The sequence below is a fragment of the Coffea arabica genome, chromosome 2e (genome assembly GCF_036785885.1).
Source record: "Coffea arabica cultivar ET-39 chromosome 2e, Coffea Arabica ET-39 HiFi, whole genome shotgun sequence".
NCBI classification, from domain to species: domain Eukaryota; kingdom Viridiplantae; phylum Streptophyta; class Magnoliopsida; order Gentianales; family Rubiaceae; genus Coffea; species Coffea arabica.
The window spans coordinates 74315082-74334761 of record NC_092313.1 but is presented as its reverse complement, the minus strand read 5'-3'; the positions used below and the strand labels follow the sequence as shown (position 1 = coordinate 74334761).

At 37.2% G+C, this 19680-nt stretch overlaps 2 protein-coding genes across 2 annotated transcripts; both read right to left on the bottom strand.

The window, feature by feature from the left end:
- Positions 1 to 1893: 1893 nt before the first annotated feature.
- Positions 1894 to 11320, bottom strand: LOC113733093 (phospholipase D gamma 1). Its single transcript, XM_027259237.2, has 10 exons — positions 9493 to 11320; positions 7969 to 8085; positions 6767 to 6961; positions 5664 to 5912; positions 5496 to 5564; positions 5260 to 5407; positions 4281 to 4429; positions 3828 to 4004; positions 3229 to 3426; positions 1894 to 2377 (listed from the first exon to the last, which is right to left on the bottom strand). The coding sequence occupies exons 1-10, from the start codon at positions 11176 to 11178 to the stop codon at positions 2084 to 2086; spliced, it is 3282 nt and encodes a 1093-aa protein (XP_027115038.1). The 5' UTR covers positions 11179 to 11320; the 3' UTR covers positions 1894 to 2083.
- Positions 11321 to 13567: 2247 nt separating this feature from the next.
- On the bottom strand, positions 13568 to 17139 carry LOC113733091 (subtilisin-like protease SBT1.1). Its single transcript, XM_027259236.2, has 2 exons — positions 17054 to 17139; positions 13568 to 16100 (listed from the first exon to the last, which is right to left on the bottom strand). Exon 2 carries the CDS (start codon positions 16088 to 16090, stop codon positions 13772 to 13774), a length of 2319 nt encoding a protein of 772 aa, XP_027115037.1. The 5' UTR covers positions 16091 to 16100; positions 17054 to 17139; the 3' UTR covers positions 13568 to 13771.
- Positions 17140 to 19680: the final 2541 nt, after the last annotated feature.

Below are 19680 nucleotides of genomic sequence, written 5' to 3'. Positions count from 1 at the left end.
GTTAGGGAAAATCGTTCAAAGCATCCCTCACATTTTGTAAAATCACTTTTTTAATCTTTCACTTTCAAAAGTGTAATTTTATGTCCCTTACAAATTCATAGTGGTCAATTTTGGTTCATACATAGATTTTCGACTAGTTTTTGGTTGGAATTCATCACGTGTCTTGCAGGTGATCATTTTTTATGGGCAAAATTATTAAATCAAAATTTACATAATCCATCTATAGTCCCTTACATTTCACAAAATAAAATTTTTCATCCCTCGCATTTCATAAAATGAATTTTTTCATCCCTAATTAACCATGTGTATGAATAGTTTGTTTTTAAATCTATGTATATATCTATTTGATTTCACTTGAACAATATGAATAGTATGTAATATATCTTTATTTGATTTCACCTAAACACACTAATTGTAGTTATACATATGCTATTTAATAGATATATACATGGGTTTAAATCTAACAATTTTGTTTTAAACCCATATATATGTGTTTGTGTGTGTGTGTGTGTGTGTGTATATATTTATATACATTTGGTTTCAACATGTGAATCTATTCAATATTTGTAATCTTTTCTATTTTGGTAATAATTCATTTATTGAGTTATGTGTAATAAAACCATCTAATTAATCGGTCCTAACTTGAATTCTATAGTCTTGTTAACAAATTGTAGTTTAAATCTAAAATTTTTACTCACAATCTTTAAGACCAACAGTTGAATTTCTTATCTTGTGATTATCTTAAAATTTGAAAGTGTCAATCACTTACTTCTTTTTGTCATACTTTTCCTTTATTTATTTTTTCTACCCAAATTTAATTCAATATAAATACTTGATAATGTTTAGGATTAAATGTCTTCTTTATTTTTAATTTTTGAGTAAAAAGAAATAAATATGAGTGAAAAACTAACAATTTTTTGAACTTTGTATATATCTATTTTAATTTTACTTGAACAGTAGTACGTTCAGACGAAATCAAATAGAGATATATTGCATGCTATTCGTATTATTTACCTAAAATCAAATAGATATATACATGAGTTTAAAAAAAAATTATTCGTACACATGATCAATAAGGGATGAAAAAATTTATTTTGTAAAATATGAGGGATACAAAAATTCATTTTGTGAAATGTGAGGGACGAAACAATTCATTTTATGAAATGTGAGGAACAAAAAAATTCATTTTGTGAAATATAAGGGATTATAGATCGGATTATGTAAATTTTAATTTGACAATTTTACCCTTAAAAAATGATTACGTGCAAAGTATGTGATAAATTCCGACTAAACACTAGTCAAAAACATAAATAGAGACCAAAATTGACTAATATGAATTTGTAAGGAACGTAAAAGTACACTTTTAAAAGTGAGAAATGAAAAAAAATATTTTATAAAATGTGAGGAATGTTTTGAACGATTTTTCCTTGGAGTTAAATATACTTATCTACCTGCTCACCTTACAAAAATGCTGGAGTCAAATATACTTTCTTTACTTCACAAGCTCACTTTAACACTAATCCATCTGATCGTTTCCACGTTCTTCACACTCTCAAGCACCCTCAAACTCCAGCTTAATGCCTTACAGTGCATCTTTCCCTTCATTATGGTCAATTTCAAATATTACCACTAATGAAGTTTTTTAGTCTCAATCAAAAGGAACTTTTGTTTCAATGTGAAGATAGAAAACTTTCATCACTGCCCTAATTATAGGCAATCGTATGCAAAGGGTACAGTTAAACGAAAAATTCTTCACTTGCAGGCAGATTATAAAAAGCACAACTAGATAAGAGTTAATACAACAAGCGCCATACCTAAGATATCATAGCAAAAGAAGATCTATACAGCGACTCTATGTACATTGCACTAAACAGTAGTATCTAAATGCAGCAATGTCTTGCTTGAAAAACATGTCAAAATCAGCCCTTGTGATCATTCCAAACCCTTGTTGTGTAGACCTTGCAAAAATTTACCCAACCTCATGCCAACCACTGGAATAGCAGCATGTGATCAGAGCCGCAAATTGAGATAAATAAGAAGGGGAAGGGGCTATAAATTGTGATCTATGTAGCAAAGAGAGAACTTAGATGGTAAGATTTTCTTGAATGGCAAGAAATGATCCCACAATGTTGCCTCCGACATCCGGGAAACTTTCATGTCCTGGAAGCGGCCTCACCTTGCCTGTCCGGTCTACTTCCACAGGGTACTTCAGCAGGTGCGCCCTCATTTCTGTTACCTCTGGAGCAGCATATCGGTTCCAATTTGCTTCGCCCATCGTTTTAACCCGTCGGACACATTCTACAGACTCCGGTTGAGTAAAGCAATCCTCAATAACTCCAAGATGTTCAGCCCACAGAGACATTCTATACCCATAAATCTACAGTGCAATTAAAAAAAATGCACAAAGAATTGGTCAGATAACACCAAATTTTAAGCTGTCCAACGAATGGCATTGTCTGGAGGGGGGGTTAAAATTTTTTTTTTGTTTTTAACAAAACGTGTATCATGGAATCACAAAACCTCCAATAAAAAGGGAATACAGGATTTTTCTAGCTGTCGCAATTGTTGGTTAATAAATAAAGCAACTCAAAATGGAAGTTTTGAAATTGCAGGAAAGGCCAAGATATTACTTAAAAATTGCACATTAGAGTATTTAATCCCACCAGAAAATCCTACATTATTAGTTCATTGCATCATGTCATGGAGATTTGTATGATATATGAGAATGATAAAATCAGGAAAAGCCAAAATTATTAGGAGAAAAAATGTAGAACAGCAAGCATTAGTCAAAAAGCATCAACTATTATGCTCGTGTCTATGTAACAAGGAATCTTTTGTCCTCTCTGATCACTTTTTAACTGTAATGAAGTTGCAAACCAGGATTTACATACAAAAAATCCCCCTCACTCCAAAATTGCCTGGTCAACATGTTGAAGAACGTGTTAAATTAGCAGTTATTCATACTGGCTTACACTTCATCTCTGCTGCTATCAAACCCAAGCTTCAGGAGTGTAGGGTACAAGGTACAGCAATATTTAAAATCTTCAAGATATGAGCTCTTAAATTGTTAAATTTAGCAGCTTTTCCACAACAGATATTGTAGAAGACAATAATATAATCCCACACAAAGATACCTGCTCCGACATTATGTATGTATATGTAGATATAGCGTGCAAATGCATACAATTACATGAACATTGATATTCAAACTGCTCCTAACATGGTTACCTGTCCATGTGGACTCGACCGATTTCTTGCCCACGTATGGTGAGGCTGATAGGCACCCATTGCAATCTCCGTGTCTCTCATGCCCTCCATGGACCGCTGATTAATGTTTGCAGACCCTATAATAATATATTCATCATCCACTATCATACCTTTCGAATGCACATAAATCATGAATCTTCGGCTTTTACGACTTAGTGCCTGAAAATAAGGTAACAAAAGTATTGGTAAGAGGATGTTAGATTTGGAATATTAATAGCTAGGAAAAGATTGGGCTGGAATTTGTAGGTATGACGAGGGAATTACATTATATGTAACATAAATGAGGAGAAGACAAAGAACCAAACTAGTTTTCCAAACTGACAAGCATGTCAATGCACTGGTATATTTGCCAGTACATGGCATCACACTCTGAATGTGTAACCAGTTAAATCTCCAAGCAAAAAGCTTAGAGAACCAGTCGATTCTCCATATCAGGCCAAAAAAGCCAAATGTAAAAAACCAAGAAGAAGAAGAAGACAGGATAAGGAGGAAAGTGGTAGCCATCTGTAATTCCTTGAATGTGAGGCCCCTCATAAGCACAGTAAAAACTTGGACATTACCTGAGGAGTGTTTGCTGGACCATGACTTTCAGTGCTTGATGCATCACTCGTGTCAAGAACCTCTCGATTTCCAAGGCAATAAAAGTTTAAAAAATCTTGTGGCGAGAAGGCATCCTCCAGCCCAACTTCCACTAACGCCTTGTAGATCGTCTCATACATCATTTGCATTGTTTTATGCTGCCAATGGGAATTAGAACCAAAAAGTTGCAATAAAAAAATTACATTATGCTAGTCCAATGTTGAATACTGATGAGCAGATAATAATTTATCATCTAATTGGCAATAAATTTGTAATGTAATAAGTGCTTTAACTGCCATATACTCAACATTAACTACGCTATCAGAAAATCAAAAATCACAAGACAAGTGGAAAATGTTTCAGATGCAAGTTGATGTCATAGCCTGTTTTACTTCCTATCTAGGACTAGTATATAGCAGAGACAGCTGAATCACCTGCCAAAATAGAATCCTTTGTGTAGCAGCACCAGTTGGATTGCCCTCTGGCCACATTGGGATGACAATATATGCAGCAAACCTCTCATGTGCCCTGATCTTGTTGGCAATTTTAAGGGCAATTTCCATTGGAATCAAATTGTTTGCACCTGAAGAAGAGCAAACCTTTCCCATTACCTCTTATTTGTAAATTTACTCATGAGAATTGGTGCTAGAACACGAACTATGTATCTTTTGATTCTCTTTTTCGGACCAAAATGGCTTTACCAAAAAGATAGATGACATGTGACAAAATAACTTTAATACACAAAGCTCCTTCGCAACCATTTAAATCAGTTATATGAATCTTTTTTCTCAATAAATTAGTAAGCAAGATGTCTTGAAAGGAAGCTGTGATGTGGATACCAGGCATTTCAGAGATAGCCAAGGCCACTTTGAACAGTTGGTTAGACTTCACAAACCCAAGTTTCCAGATTCTAGTTTTACACAAATCACCTTTGGTATCTTACCAAATGCTTCCCCCCCCCCTCCCAGACTGCATCCTGCTTAACATGAAACCTGTCCTCTAATCATCACAGGACTTCCACCATATCGAGATATTCAATTTTCAGAGACTTATGCGCCATAGAAAACAGTGAAAAGCAGCTGTTTTCTGGACCAAAATATTGACTGGAGTTCTGGCAATATAATTTTGCAGGTAGAGACTAAATAAATAGACAGTCTTCTCATGCATTATTTACAAGTCTGAACATGCATTTCATGTTGCTTTGACATTAAAATTAAGATGCATCACCACTGTTTGTAAATGTATTGTCAAAATGTATCTAAAATTCTTATGCAATGGACAGGTTAAAACATTGAAGTCATTGTGATTGCCAAAGTAAAATATACTTTGTCAAAATATCAAAGCATGATAAGCATGTCCCCAACAGCTTGTGGCAATGAACACAATAATCAGGGACAAAGCAGTATTCCTTACCAAGGTCCCTATGTTGACCCCAATTGTACGAGGAGCCAATGAAATACTGATTTTCGATGTAAATGAAATGTTGGGCAGCACGAATGGCCTTTACATATGCTGTATGTATGCTCATATCAATAAGTACATTCTTCCCACAAACCAAGTTCTGTAAAACAAAGTACAAATGAATTCTATGGAAAAATGTAAAACAAAAATGACAAATTTCAGAAAAAAGAAAAAGCAATTTTCATCACCTTCAGTGTAGCTTCTTTAGGATCCTTTGGAAAGCGTTTTACAGAATTTGAATCAATTGATCGAAAAATCTGCATCATAAAAGAATGTCAGGATACAAACAGAATATTATCAATTCACTAATATTTGTGTAACAATTCAAAGTTCAGCAAGTTGAGATGGATACTTACCTGAACGTGCCAAGATTCAGGATTATTGTCAACAATGCAGGGGGTATCAGATGCCCCCAGTATGTCTGGCAGCCTTTCCAAGCGAAGCAAAGAATCGTCAAATGATACTTTCAACTTCTTAATGCCCTGTGGCTTTGACGCCTTCATCCAGCGCTCTTCAAAGTTTGTAAGAACATCATATGCTGCCGGACCATCAATTTTGCAGTGCATGTCATGCCATGCTTCTCTAGGACAACCAGCCACATTCCCCTGTTTAATGGCAGGATAATAAACAAACAACATAAAGATTTGTTAACTAAACAAGCAGTTCCTGGTTCATCTGAAAGGATTAACAAATCCAAGACAGTTGGACATTTTGAGTATAAAAAAATCTGGGCAAGATGATTTATCACATCATCAACATAAATTCAAGGATTTCTTGAAGTAAGCAGTCTAACTTGAATCAAATTCAAGAAGTACAGTTAGTTAACTTAGTAACTGCAAAAAAACAAAAAAAGCTCATTAATTGGCATCTCAAAGTGCAGCAATTTTTCAAAGATGATAGGAAGGCCTAAGTACTTCACTAAGCTGGGACCTTTTTTCAAATTAAATTGGCATTTTCTTTTGGGCTTGTAATCTGGGAAATATCACTCTGCCAAAAACTAATTCATGCCTAGCAAACTTTCTGAATGTTCAAAAGCTCAAACCAGGCACAGCTTCACTTATTTCCTTGTGAGCCCAGAAGCATCTCATCCAAGAGATAAGCTTGAGATTTAGTCTTCTGAATATCTTGACTAATAGCAGCTAAACATTACTAAAGTGCTGTACTCGAGTTTCAACTTTCTAATGTACCTTACAATAGAAGAAAATCTTTAATTTTCTTTGACTTAAACAGAGGATTATATGATAAGAAAGCAAATCAAAGCAAAATAAAAGGACAGCAAGTGCTCAGACTTAAAACACCACGATAAATGTTAAACCAGATTTATCATCAGTAATACACTGTAGACACAATACACTTTACTTGCAAGTATTCCTAAGCAGTATTGCATAATCACAAATATGAGTGAGGTAGCAATTTCAACATCTCCAAATTCTTCTACTACATGTATATTAGCAATTACCGCAAAGGTAGGATTATGATAGTCATCCACATGAGTTGTTTGCAGAGTTCTGAATATGGGATGCTGTGGAGTATCGTATCGCCCATCACATATGTCAAGTCCTCCAATGAAAGAAATGATTCTTCTTCTATTGTTACCAGCATCAGCATCTACTATCACAGACTTCTGATGGTGCGTGTAGATTACTCCAACTTCCTATTCATAAATAGTGAGTAATGACAGGAACCAGAATTTCATATTACAATCAAAAATTGCATCAGACAACAAATAAATGGATAACAAAATATGCTAAAAAGCTGGAAAGGAGGACCCCAATCTGTGTTATTGACCAAGTGTTGCCTTTCTCTGTAACTTTCATTTCACCCAAACATAATTCTGGTCCAACTATCCAAACAGAACATCTGGAGATATATATTGCAGATGTTACAGCAAGGGGAAAGCCAAGAAGAAAATTGACGAGGGTGTAACAAGACAATTGAACATTGTGCCCAAAGACATTGTGCAGCTGGCTGAAACTTGTTATACCTGTTGTCAACTTTGATAACAACACTATGCTTGGCCAAAGGATGTTTTGGGCAGCCAATTTATTTCTTCATTTGGGTAAATAATACATTAATTACCTAATTTGTTTGGTATGACTGAAAAGTGGAGGAGAGAGGAAAGAAGCAAGAGAAGCTTTAACATACTAGTCTCCATCTACCATTTATACCTTAATTGTGGATGAAGGAGATCTCATTACCTAATTGCTTGATACAAATGAAACATGGAGGATACAGGAAAAAATAAAGAGAAACATCAACATACTTATTCCTATCCACCTTTTCATCCCCTACTGCAGTTTTGTAATCTAGAATGCAGTCAATGTTTTGATTTGGAATATCACCTTCCCAACCCCTTGAATTAAAAAGGGGAGGACAAAAAGCACAATAGAAGGGGTTAAATATCCCTCAACTTCTACTTCTATTGTTCCCTTACTAAACTAGGAAAGTGAACCATTTCGACCCATTTGCACATATCTTCCTCCTTAAATTTCTCTTTACACTGTAACCATACATAAAATACGGACAAGGTTTTCCCTCACTGAATTCAGCTTCAGTTTTTAATCAAAACTACAAAACATTTCAATTGGATCTTGCAAAAAATAAATCAGACATTTAAATAATACGGAAAAGGAAATATTCTTTTTTTGTAATCTCACTTACCCTCTGTTTGTACCAGCTGTGACGTTTTCCAGCCACACGTGGGCAAAGTAGAACTTGCACAGAAGAGTGTTTAAAGAAACGGCGAGTTTCTTCATCGTGAGTTTGCATGACTCCATCCTACATATGATAAAATGTCGTAAGGGGAAAATGCAATATCAGGGTACGGCACAATTCTTTAATTGGAGAGAAAGTAACAGAATCATTATGAATGGGAGGTGATGAGCATTGATGATGCAAAGTACCACTGAGAAAAGTCATTATTCAGCTAGTCCACAGAAAGCATGTGCATGACTAAAGTACATGCTGATTCATCTAAGCTCATGAAGAGACCATCAGAACAGTATTGCATGTACGTGCATTTGTTTAAAAGAAAATTTCGTGAAATTTCTGAATGATACATTGTAGTTCTGAAGCGGAACCGAATCTTAGGGTTATACACCCAAATATTCACTATTGTTGGAAAATTAAAAATAAATTGTTATTTTAATAATTGCAATAATATAGAAGAAGCTGACTTGAGTTATCCGAAACCACAATGATTATTTCTTGTCCCCTTCACCTCTTGGCACCTCTTTCTTCAACAAACCTCAGTATTCTCCCTCTACCTTCTTCAACAAACCGCAATCTTCTCACTCTTCCTTCCTTTCTTCTTCATCAGTTTTGTATCTGCCCTATGTGCCAGTGCCTGTGCCGTTTTTCAATCAATTTCAGTTCTTATTTTTTCGGGGTATTTTAGTTACTCTGCTAGCCTTCAAGGGGAAATTTTGGAGGCAATGACTGCTTCATGATGATTTTTGCCTCAAAATTGAAAACTGCTTAGTCATTGTAGGAGGATAATATAAGCATAGCAGTGTATTTTGAGTTTGTGACTCTGACACCATCATGTTACCAGAAGATTAATTTTTGATCTTGTAGTCTGTTGTTTCCTTGTCCTTTGTTTTGATAAGAATAATTATCCTCTGACCCTTTTGGATCTGTTTTGTTTCTTCCACATGGGAATAAGAGAAACGAAGGGAATAATGAAAGCCTACTTCTACATTTTTTTCAATTCCATTAAAACGAACAATGGTATATTAGTCTCTGATAAAAGGCATTTAGATAAATAGTCAATCTGATTTTCTTGTCCAATAGGATCTATTTACTACTTTTTCAGGTACATACCAACTGAAAAAGTCAAATGACATAACTTTAGTGGATACTGAGCTGTGGATACCATGAACCTTTTACTGGACACCTACAAAATTAATTGAATAATTGGAAGTTGATGTAGAAGGTGCACAGACACACATGGAACACACCTTCTGACATGACAGTAGGATTATATTTCATCTTAGTCATTATAAATGTTATATGCAAAAAAGTTAAGATGCAGAAAAGAAATAACAAGATAAACTAAATAATCATGACCCAGATTTATCACACATAATAGAAACACCAATGAGATTCAGAAGATGTTTGTATGGCTATGCAAATTAAATGTCATAGAGTTTCAAAATTTTCCTTTCCTAACAACTAATTACTTACTGTTTTGTAACCGAGGATGCTTCTTGATGTAGGGTCGTCCCATACAAGAAGCAGAACTCTCACTCCTTCCTGTGACTTTGACTTCAGCAGCTCCCCCAAGGTGTAACCAGCGAGAGAACTTTCATCTCTAACCAGTCTAACGTTGTGCCATACTGACCATCCGGTAATGTATATCAGTCTACGGGCTTGCCGAATTGCATCAAATATGTCATGCCAGCACTTTCCATGGGCATATTGCATACCATTCTCTAGCTTCAGATTTGGAAGGTATCCATCAGGCACATGAGCATCTTGATAAAGAGTAACGGTCCCTCCCTTTCTAAGCGGAAAGTATGTACCAGGAACACCGCTATACTCTGGACCTGCTCCGACTCCATAATGATAAATGCTCAATTTCTCTATTGGGGTATATTGTATTGAAACACTCAAAACAGCTCCAGCCTTGCAGGGCTTTCCATTGTTACCAAGGATTGGAAAACGCCCTTCAACTTTCCCTCCTCCATATATATGCTCCACTGGAATTGCGACAGTTCCAATAAGCTGAGATCCCACTACATCATTATCCTTCACCACAAAGTGAACTTCAGCAGCATGATGAGCAACTGGTACATTGAAATGTTGCATCCACACAGGATTTTCGCTATTGCTTATTACATATGTCCTTCCAACTGTAGCACCAGCTACTGCAATAGAGACATAGGGATCGCTTGTTATCTTATGGTTCATGTGCCCTTCAATCTTGGTGTTCATATTGCCAGGTAATCTGTTAAACATATCCCCTAATGTTTTGTGGAACATGTCCATATTTGGAAGATGTTTTGCTTCATAGATCCATATATCCAAATTTCCATGCAAAAGCAGCACTTTTAACGATCCTTTAGGAGATGGAACTGGCACAAGCTGCAGATTTGGGCTCTGAGGTATACTAACATAGATGTTAGGGCTGGGTGAAGAAGGATAAGGAGGAGTCTCAATCCGACCACCAGAAAAGGAGTGATTTGGGACACCATATATCGTCCCTTGATCATTATACTTTGTAGTAACTGGTAGTGGCCCTGAATGATATTTCTGAGGTACACTAGGGTCCAAATGTGTGGCAGGAGCAGGAGGAGATGCGGGGGCAGAAGGGTTGTTTAGAGGTTGAGATGCAGCAGATGGTTTATTGTTTGACAGGTGCACACTGGCTAACAGGTCATCAATAGGAGGATAAACTGGGGGATAGGAACTAACATTGTGACCTCCATGATCATAATGTGCTGATGATCCAGCCGCAGATAGTGAACTGTCTTGGCGTTCGAGTATGGACACCTCATTAACGTGAGATGGATGACTCTGATGTTGAGGAGATGGGTTGGAATAAACCGGATATCCCTGGTATGGATATGAAAGATGGCCAGAATGTGATGGGGAGAGGTATCCATATTCAAAAGGGCGTGGATGTGGTGCTCCAGGAGGAGGTACACTTGGTGCCGATGATGCTGGTGGATATCCATAAGTATGAGGGATGGCATATCCGGTGCCTGATGGAGGATAATGAGGGTATGGAGGATATGGATACTGTCCAGAAGCTGGAGGTGGATATTGAACAGAGCTGGAAGGAGGGTATGGTGGATTTGAAGATGGTGGCATAGAAGGATACCCATAACTCCCATAGGGAGATGGAGATTGAGAATTGTAATTATCCATCAATGTAGAAAAGTAAGCAGACTGCTATTAATATTCTTTTACATAAAGATCACAAATTTAGGGTACAAACTTCCCAAGATCGACAAGACATCAAAAGAGTACCTTTGCTGAGCTCAAATAATATCTTTATTCAATTCAATCGCGAAAAATGACCAAACAATTCAAATTCACCAGAAAGTATAAAAAACGTATCTCAATTGAGCTCAAGTGAACGTTAATATCGAATTCAAATTCCCAGAACCGACCAAAATGCTCAAATTCAACACGAGATAACAAAAGGGTGTGTTCATTCAGCTGAAATCACTCTATCTTTATTGACTGCAATTCCCAAACAATGAAGAAAATTATTCAAATACCCCACCAGATATAATGGAGGAGAGAAACTCCTTATTCAGCTGAAAAGGTGACAAATTTACAAATTACAATGAAAAAAATGGTCAGGTAGACAACAACATACAGAAGAGGGATCAGAATTGAAAAGGGCTTCTAGATATTCCAATTCTTTAGCTTTCTGGAATTCAATATCAAGAAAATGCAAAGAATCCTTGAGCTTGAATCTTGCACATAAGAACAATAGAATATGAACAAAAAGAAAAGTACCTTTACAGGGTTGCTTATTCAATTGAGAATAGCTACTAGTATTGCTTATTGCCAGATTCTGAAAAAAAAATTAGAAGATGATGAAGAATGGATAGATTCAGAAAGAAAGAAAAAAAGGTAAGAGAAAAGGGCTCGCTCCTAAACCAAAATTGGGTGCCAAAAATGGACCTCCTTTCAAACTTATACGTGTAGGTAACGTGTATTTTACACAGATAGAAATTCTTGTTTATTTTGAGAAAGACGGAGAATAGGCAGTTTGAGGTATCGGATTGTACTTTCCTATCCTTCCTTTGGAGAATTCACTGTCTAGTGTAGGCGGTTACGTTCAGTCCACTGCTGACGTGGAACGCTGCTATTGGTTTATTTTCCATTTCAACCTTCCATTTTCCACCAAGGGAAAGAAAGGAAAAAGACAGTTCCATCAGAAATGAGAAAACCCAAGACAAATCACTTGCCAAACTTACACTGCTACTGGCTCACACCCACCAGAAGAAAATTTGGTCCAGTTTTCTGTTCTGTCCAAAAGAAAAAGACGGAAAAAGAAATGAATTGGTTCTTGCTTCTCTTTCTTTTTGCTTTTAAGAAAAAATAAACAACTAGTCTTAATTAAATAAGAAAGTGGTTTAGTATGCTGGGGTGCCATTTGATCCTCCTAAGTTGTATTTAATCACATTAAGAGGTGTTACTCTCTTGGATTTTGGTGGGATATTGGGTAGGAATTAGAGTAGTCCAAATTAATGGTGTCGGTTAGGCAGCTGTTGGATCTATGTTTCATGTGGGAGATGAAGTCAAGTTTGACAACAAAAGTTATGTTAGTGGAGTTCTGATTCTACTAGGAAAGGTCACCAACTTTGAACGAGTAAGAAAACAAAAAAAACAGGAGAAGGTTCCAAACTCTGACCTTTTCTTGATAGTGTGGATAAATACACTCAATATGCTGTTTAGGCTCCTATTTGTTTTTCTAACTCTTTCTTCTGATTTTTTTTTTTTTTTTTTTTTGGTCTTTGTCTGCATCAAACAAATCTACTCTAGTCAAATCAAGCTAAATTTGTGGTATTCTTTAATATTGGATGACGAACTAAAACTGAGATTCTGGAAGTGAAACTTTTCTCTTTTTGTTCTCTTGTGGTAGCAATCTGGAACTGAACTTTAGTTTAGTAATGATGATTGATGCACCGCCTAATTATTTGTAATTAAGAAAAAACTGAATATAAGCACGTAGGAATTAGGTAATATCATGCTTCAATTATCAGACCTTAGTACAACAAAAGAGTAGCTGATAGTTAAAAAATGAGGAGGAGACAGAGTACCCAATAACAACGAAGCTTTTGAATTCAGGATCTTCAGACTCCTGAGATTCGCCTTTCTTGTAGCGGATTTGGGCTATATTTGGAAACATTCCAATTCCAGTGTTGTTTCATTTGAATAGACGCAAAAACGATTCCAATCTTGAGAGAGTCATAAAGAATCAAACGGAAGGGTCAACATGCCCCTAAACAAATAGATTGACTTCTTGCTTAGCATTGCAATTTCTCAATACCAAATTCTATTGGCGTCTTTCCACAAGGACTCACTTTGACCTGATAATCCTGACAAATGACTACTGGCAAAGCAAAACTTTGATCGTCTTCTAGTGGCTATAGTATTTTCCACGCCAAAAGGAAAAAAGACAAAGGAATTAAGACCATTTTTGCAAGTTGGAAGTTCCATTTTTGTTTGCAACAAACGTGGGATTGTACTCATGTGAATGCAAAACTATGACCTTACCAAAGTGGAAAATGCCAGCACATGGGTACTCAACTCACTTTAGTCATATATAACTTTGACAATCATATTCTCAGCTAGCAATTGAAGATCATACTAACTTTCTACGTTTTATGCAACTAAGAAGCCACAGTTCCTTGCATAAAACCATCAGGTACACTTGGAAAAAAGTTTGAAGCAGTTATTTGAATTCTTGGAACATTCCAAGGTTAAGATTTGTGCCCATGATTTACTGCCAGGTGACAGCAATTGGACTAGTAACAGTATGTTTCTCTGATATCCATACAACAGATCCAAATGAGTAACTATCTGACAAATTTCGACCCTCCAATGTGGTGAAACTCACTTTATAACTCAGTTTCTGCCCAATGCCCTGAAAGTGAAGAACATTAGGCTCGACGATTACTGATACCCCGTTAGGTTGTATGACCCGTGCAGTATAGGCAGTAACTGGGATGCCAACATTTGTCACAGTTCTTTTATATGTAGCTGTAATACTCTCTGAATTATTTCTGAAGAGCACCGCAAATGAAGGGTAGTTCAAATCACCAGGCTGAAGTATCGCTGCTTCATCAGGACAAGTGAAATTGTTTCTTGAGAATAGAGCCAATTGGGAAGAGTTGTAGTTCAGGCTGCACAAGTAATTCAGGTAATCCTCAGTGGAAATGTCATATACAAGCCCCGGATCAGCTGCCTTCTCAGGATCAACGTGACCTGAACCAAATGCAAAAGGAGTTGCAAATTTGGAGCTTCCAGAAGCAGCATCTGATATTGGAGCCATTCCAGTGTCTAGGGTATAAGCAGTTGTCATCAAAGCAGACTTAATCGCTGCTGGTGACCAGTCCTTGTGAACAGATTTTAGAAGCGCAGCTATGCCACTAACATGAGGACAGGACATTGAAGTGCCAGAAATGAAGTTAAATTTGACACTTCTTTTGTCGCTCTTTAGCCTTGTTGGACTAATATTAGGTGGCCATGCTGCTAATATGTCCACACCAGGTGCAGTAACATCAGGCTTAATGATGTCGGGTCCAACTGCGCTAGGTCCTCTGGAAGAAAATGCTGCCATAACTGGTGCAGGATTGCCATACGCTGTTCCGTAAAATTCAATCGATGCTGTTGCCTTTCTTGTCGAATTCATGTATCTTTTGATAGAAATGGCAGCTTGAGCTCCCAGCATTGTGGCTGGCAGGATGTGTGGATCAGCAAACCGTTCTTCGCCTCCAGTTTCTGTGTTTACTATTATCATTCCGGCACCACCAGCCATCTTCACTTGCTCTCCCTTTTCAACTCTTGAATTTATTCCTCTGTCACAAACAACAATCTTTCCCCTGACCAACTTTGGGGACAGTGAGCCATTAATGCAAAACTGAGCTCCCTGGGCACCAGCAGTTTCACCATATACAAGTGGCAATTGCTTAGTAGCCTTGCCATAGTACAATGATGCCCCCATAAAAACTTGTCCATCTCCAAGTTTTACACCACTTGGAAAGCTGCGATCCATGTAGTTTGCAGCAACGGTCATCATCCATGGTGCAGTGTTGCCAACAGTTGAGCTTCTAGGGCCTGAATTGCCTGCTGAGCTGGAAACAAAGACTCCATTTGCAATTGCACCAAATGCAGCGATAGCCATATTGTCAGCGTAATATGGCCTTGGAGAACCACCCAAAGATAATGATAAAATGTCAACGCCATCGCTGACTGCTTGGTCAATGGCTGCTAGTATATCAGAGCTTGCACAACCTAGGGGATAGCAAGCTTTGTAAGCAGCAATCCTAGACGTGTACCTCATGCCACTAGCTGAACCCTTAGCCAAACCAAAGAAGTTGGCATTCTTTACAATGTTACCAGCTGCAGTTGAAGCTGTGTGCGTTCCATGCCCTTCCGAGTCACGAGGTGATCTATAATCTACTGTTTCATTAATTCTTCCTACTAAAGCTTCATATGCTTTAGAGAAAACTCTTGCGCCTATTAGCTTCTTGTTACAATTTGAAGAAGAAAACTTTGTACCTGCTTCACATACGCCTTTCCACCCGGAGGGAACTGGTGACATGCCAGAGTTGTGGAAACTTATATGCTCAGGCCATATTCCAGTATCAACAACACCGATAATTACATCAGAAGCCAAACTTGGAGCGCTCCAAAGTCCTCTGCCACTTCTGAGGCCAAGAAACTGAGTGGAATGAGTTGTATGGAGGCTCAGCAATTCATCCGGGGTGGCAGCAAGAAATCCATCCATTTTTTTGAGTGATTCAAGTTGTTTTTTGGAGAGTTCTGCAGCAAAGCCTGTGATGGCAGTTTCATAAACGTATAGAAGCTGAGGAGCTAAAGTTTCTTGTTCTTTTAGTTCTTCCTCATCTATTGAAGATGAGATTTCCGCAATAGAGTCTATGACAGTTTCGTACCATCTTTTGGAAGCTCCAAGAGAATCATCCAAGGAATTCATTCTAGCCTTATCCATGTGAACCACATAAACATCAGGTACCACTGAAGTAAACATTGTTGCAGCTGCTAAAGCCAGAAAGAGCAAGCTGTTCCTGAAATCCATGGTCCGTTCTCTAAGAACGTAAAATGTGCCCAAGAAATGGACATAAGATTAGTAACAATTATGCATTTTTTTTTCTAAAATAACAAAGAAAAACTGCAACAACAAGTTAATGCGCACCAACACGGATTCGAGAATGCTTTAAATAGCACATTATCACAAAGAAGCATGTTAATGCGTATCAACAATAATTAAAACCGAGGTGTAAGTGAATACCGCAATATAAAGTCCTGTGCCTCATTTTGGGGGGACAGCTAAAGGAAAATCTAGGAATCTTTAACATCTAAATCTTGGAAGACAGCAAGTACTTAAATTAAAAGGTACATGAGCGGCTTCAATTGATTGACTTACTATTAACACTTAAGCTGTACGGCTAACAAAATTTAAACTCAAATGGGGCATTAAAACCAAGATCTATACCATTATATGATGACTTTCTCTGCCAAGCAAAAAATATAGTACTTGTATCCAATTGCTTAGGCACCACCTTTTGGTAAGTTGTAACTCTCAAAGAGCATGTCCTTATTAATCTATTGGATAAAGCAGCAGGGTTCAAAAAGTTATGAAAAGATAATCTTAAATTGCAGTCTTTTACTACTTGAGTTAGAGTATCAGTCGAATCAGAATGTTCTTGCCAGAATTGCGAAGCCAATGAGTGACTTACTAATGTATGAAAATGCTGATGCACTGCCTAGCACGCTGCCTTCTTGACCTAGGGGATATAGTAATTGTACCAGACTCTTGAACTAGCACTTTAAATCCATCCCTAAGGATATTTAGACAAAAAAGAACTCAACAAACAGAAAAAGAAAGAGGATAAGTCATGCTCATGCTTTTGTTTGTGATTAAAGTACCGAGCATCTGTGATTGTAAAGGGATGATTCGAGCACTCAACAACTAAAGAATGATTATCACTTTTGTAGTAATCCTATAACATTCAAGCAAATTAGCAGACAGAGAAAGTACCTCTTTCTCCAGCTCAGTCGAAGAGCACGCAAACTGAGCAGTGGATAAGTTGGAAGAAAGAGTTTATATAGGCAAAGGAAACAGGGCGACACGTTCACTTAACATGTCACCTTTTTCTCTAAAGTGTAATGGCTGGAGGAGAGAATTTTGAAGCTTCTTGAATTGTTGACATTGATAGATGGACAAGTTTTCAGAAGATATCATTCAACATGTGGGCAGTGGAGAGATGCTATACAACATTGTGGAAGTACTTTTAGTGTATTGCTAAGTCACATCAATATGATAAGGTGTGTTATTACTGTTTTGCACGTAAAATCAGGTGTTATAAATTGAGGCATTGAGGAGGGACTGAATTAAAGCCCTGAAGGACTTGCAAACCTTTTATTACAGCAGAAGCATGTAGCATTAGCAATTTCTTTTCTTGTGTTGTATAATCAGATAATGTCTTGAGCCAGAGGCTTGCCTCATTTTTCATCCAAAATCTGAATATGATAATAAATATTAACTCTTAATCCAGATATTACATCAACCAAAGATTAAGAGGTGTTTCATATCTTTGCATTTAATTATCAGAAAAACTTTGGATCTATGTTCAACTTTCTCGTTGAAATTTATGCAAATAGTAATACTTATCCCAAAACCTTTTCTTGCTTCTTAAAGATTATCTCCCGAAACTCTAACCTGCATAACTCCAACTGTTCTAACTATTTGTTATGTGCTGGTGTTCTATGACTTCAGATCAACGAGTTATAAGTCCCAATAAACACTCAATAGCAATGGCAGACATTGAGACTAGTCAACTTTGCTTAAGAATGAAGTTACTTGGAATCCACTCTAGTTTTGGAAACACAGTCCTTTTATGTTTGTGGTCCACTGATTGTGCTGAACTCATGCGTATCGTTAGGCCATGCTGGCAATCTCCAGAGCTTCAGCAATTACAAGCATGGTTAGCAACATCGTGATTCCAATACGACTCAGCTAAACCGGTACGATACCGATTCCCAAATCGCAAATAATATCATATCCATGGTAACTTGCTTTGACTCGGCCAATATTGGCTGATTCGAATCCGTGATACATGGTATCAGTCGATATATTCGAATCAACTCGAAATCGATTCGAATATTTTTTCAGATTGTGCCTGTTTTGATATTTTCTAATTTTAGTAACTTTTTTCAGATTTTTTGAAAATTTTTTTGTGCTATAATGTACGTGTCACCCGATATTCAATTGATGCGACGGATGGAACAACCGCGACCTGCAACGGCGAACCATGATTACGAGAGATCTTTTCTTTTGGATGTTCGCATTATTCAATCGCTTGGAATGGAATGACAAAATGTCAGTTGACCTACAATTTAAAGAAAAGTTGGAAATAAAGTTGGCCTTTCCTCCCTCAAAGCAACAGCGACAATGCTGATAGGTGGGATTTTATATAATGTGTCTGAACAGATATTTTCTTTTGTTCTTTCAGCTAATCTGGAAAGTTTAAAAGTTCAAGACAATTAAAACCTGATTTCTGCGGACAGTTTTGGTGCAGCACTTTTGGAATTATCAGACAGTTTTATTTTGGAAAAAGCTTTCCCTAGAAAGATTAAAGCAAGACTTGCTACGTGCAAAGCATTCCTTATGGAAATGAAGGAAAACTTTTCAAGTTTTAATCATGGCCACCTTCCCATTTATGCATATTTCGGCTCCGTTTGCAATTCCCCCATACCAGCTCTCCTGGTTGGAGCCACAACAGCAAAAACAAATCCAATCATGGCCAAGACTTTATATCTACAGCGTGCATGATAAAGAAATCTGTAAGCTAAGTACACTTTGTTTTCAATTATCTTGCTGCATCGCTGGCGTGCTTCGCCTGACTTGCATTCTGGAAGACATACACGGATGCCTCGGATTAACATTCAGTGGGATCCTCAAAACGGGATATTATTTTTATCCATATTTGAGCAACATCTTACTCTACTTGCAAAGGGTGAAAGAATAGCATTTTCGACATACTGGAAGCTAGAACTTTCCCTGGTGCTAGTTTCCTAAGTTACACAAGTAAAATTGAACCAAATACAGCCTCCTTTTACGTTGTCTATTTCCTTCTAATTTACCAGCAGTTGCATTCTCTGGTAGTCAGGCTAATTTCCTTCTAATTTCATGTTTTTCTTTAATGGATTGTAAATTTCCCGTGCTGTAAATGGATTATAGTTACAGCGATTTGTTAAATTGATTTTGTTTTGCCTTTTCACGTACAGTGATAGCTGATATCATGTTTACAGGAAGTGGATTAGCTGTAGAATCCCACTATTTCAGTAGTGCCTGGAGAGCGTTATACATAGTTACAACTTAGAATCCATCTTTACACTGACTATCCATTTTCCAAGGCTAAGCCAAAAGTACGTGGCTCTGCTGAGTTTGACAAAGGACAATGTCAAAGACTGTTCTGGTGTAACGTCCAATAACAAAAGGAGACATGGCAAAAGAAGTACTAGCATGATTCATTAGTGATTAGACCCACAAAACACCCAATTGTGGTAGCTTCATTGCTGGCTTGGAACAGCAAAGAAGGGGTACTTTTAGTCCATGCAAAATTGCAATTCTAGAGTCATAAAAGTCTAGACCGCTCCTTCCCT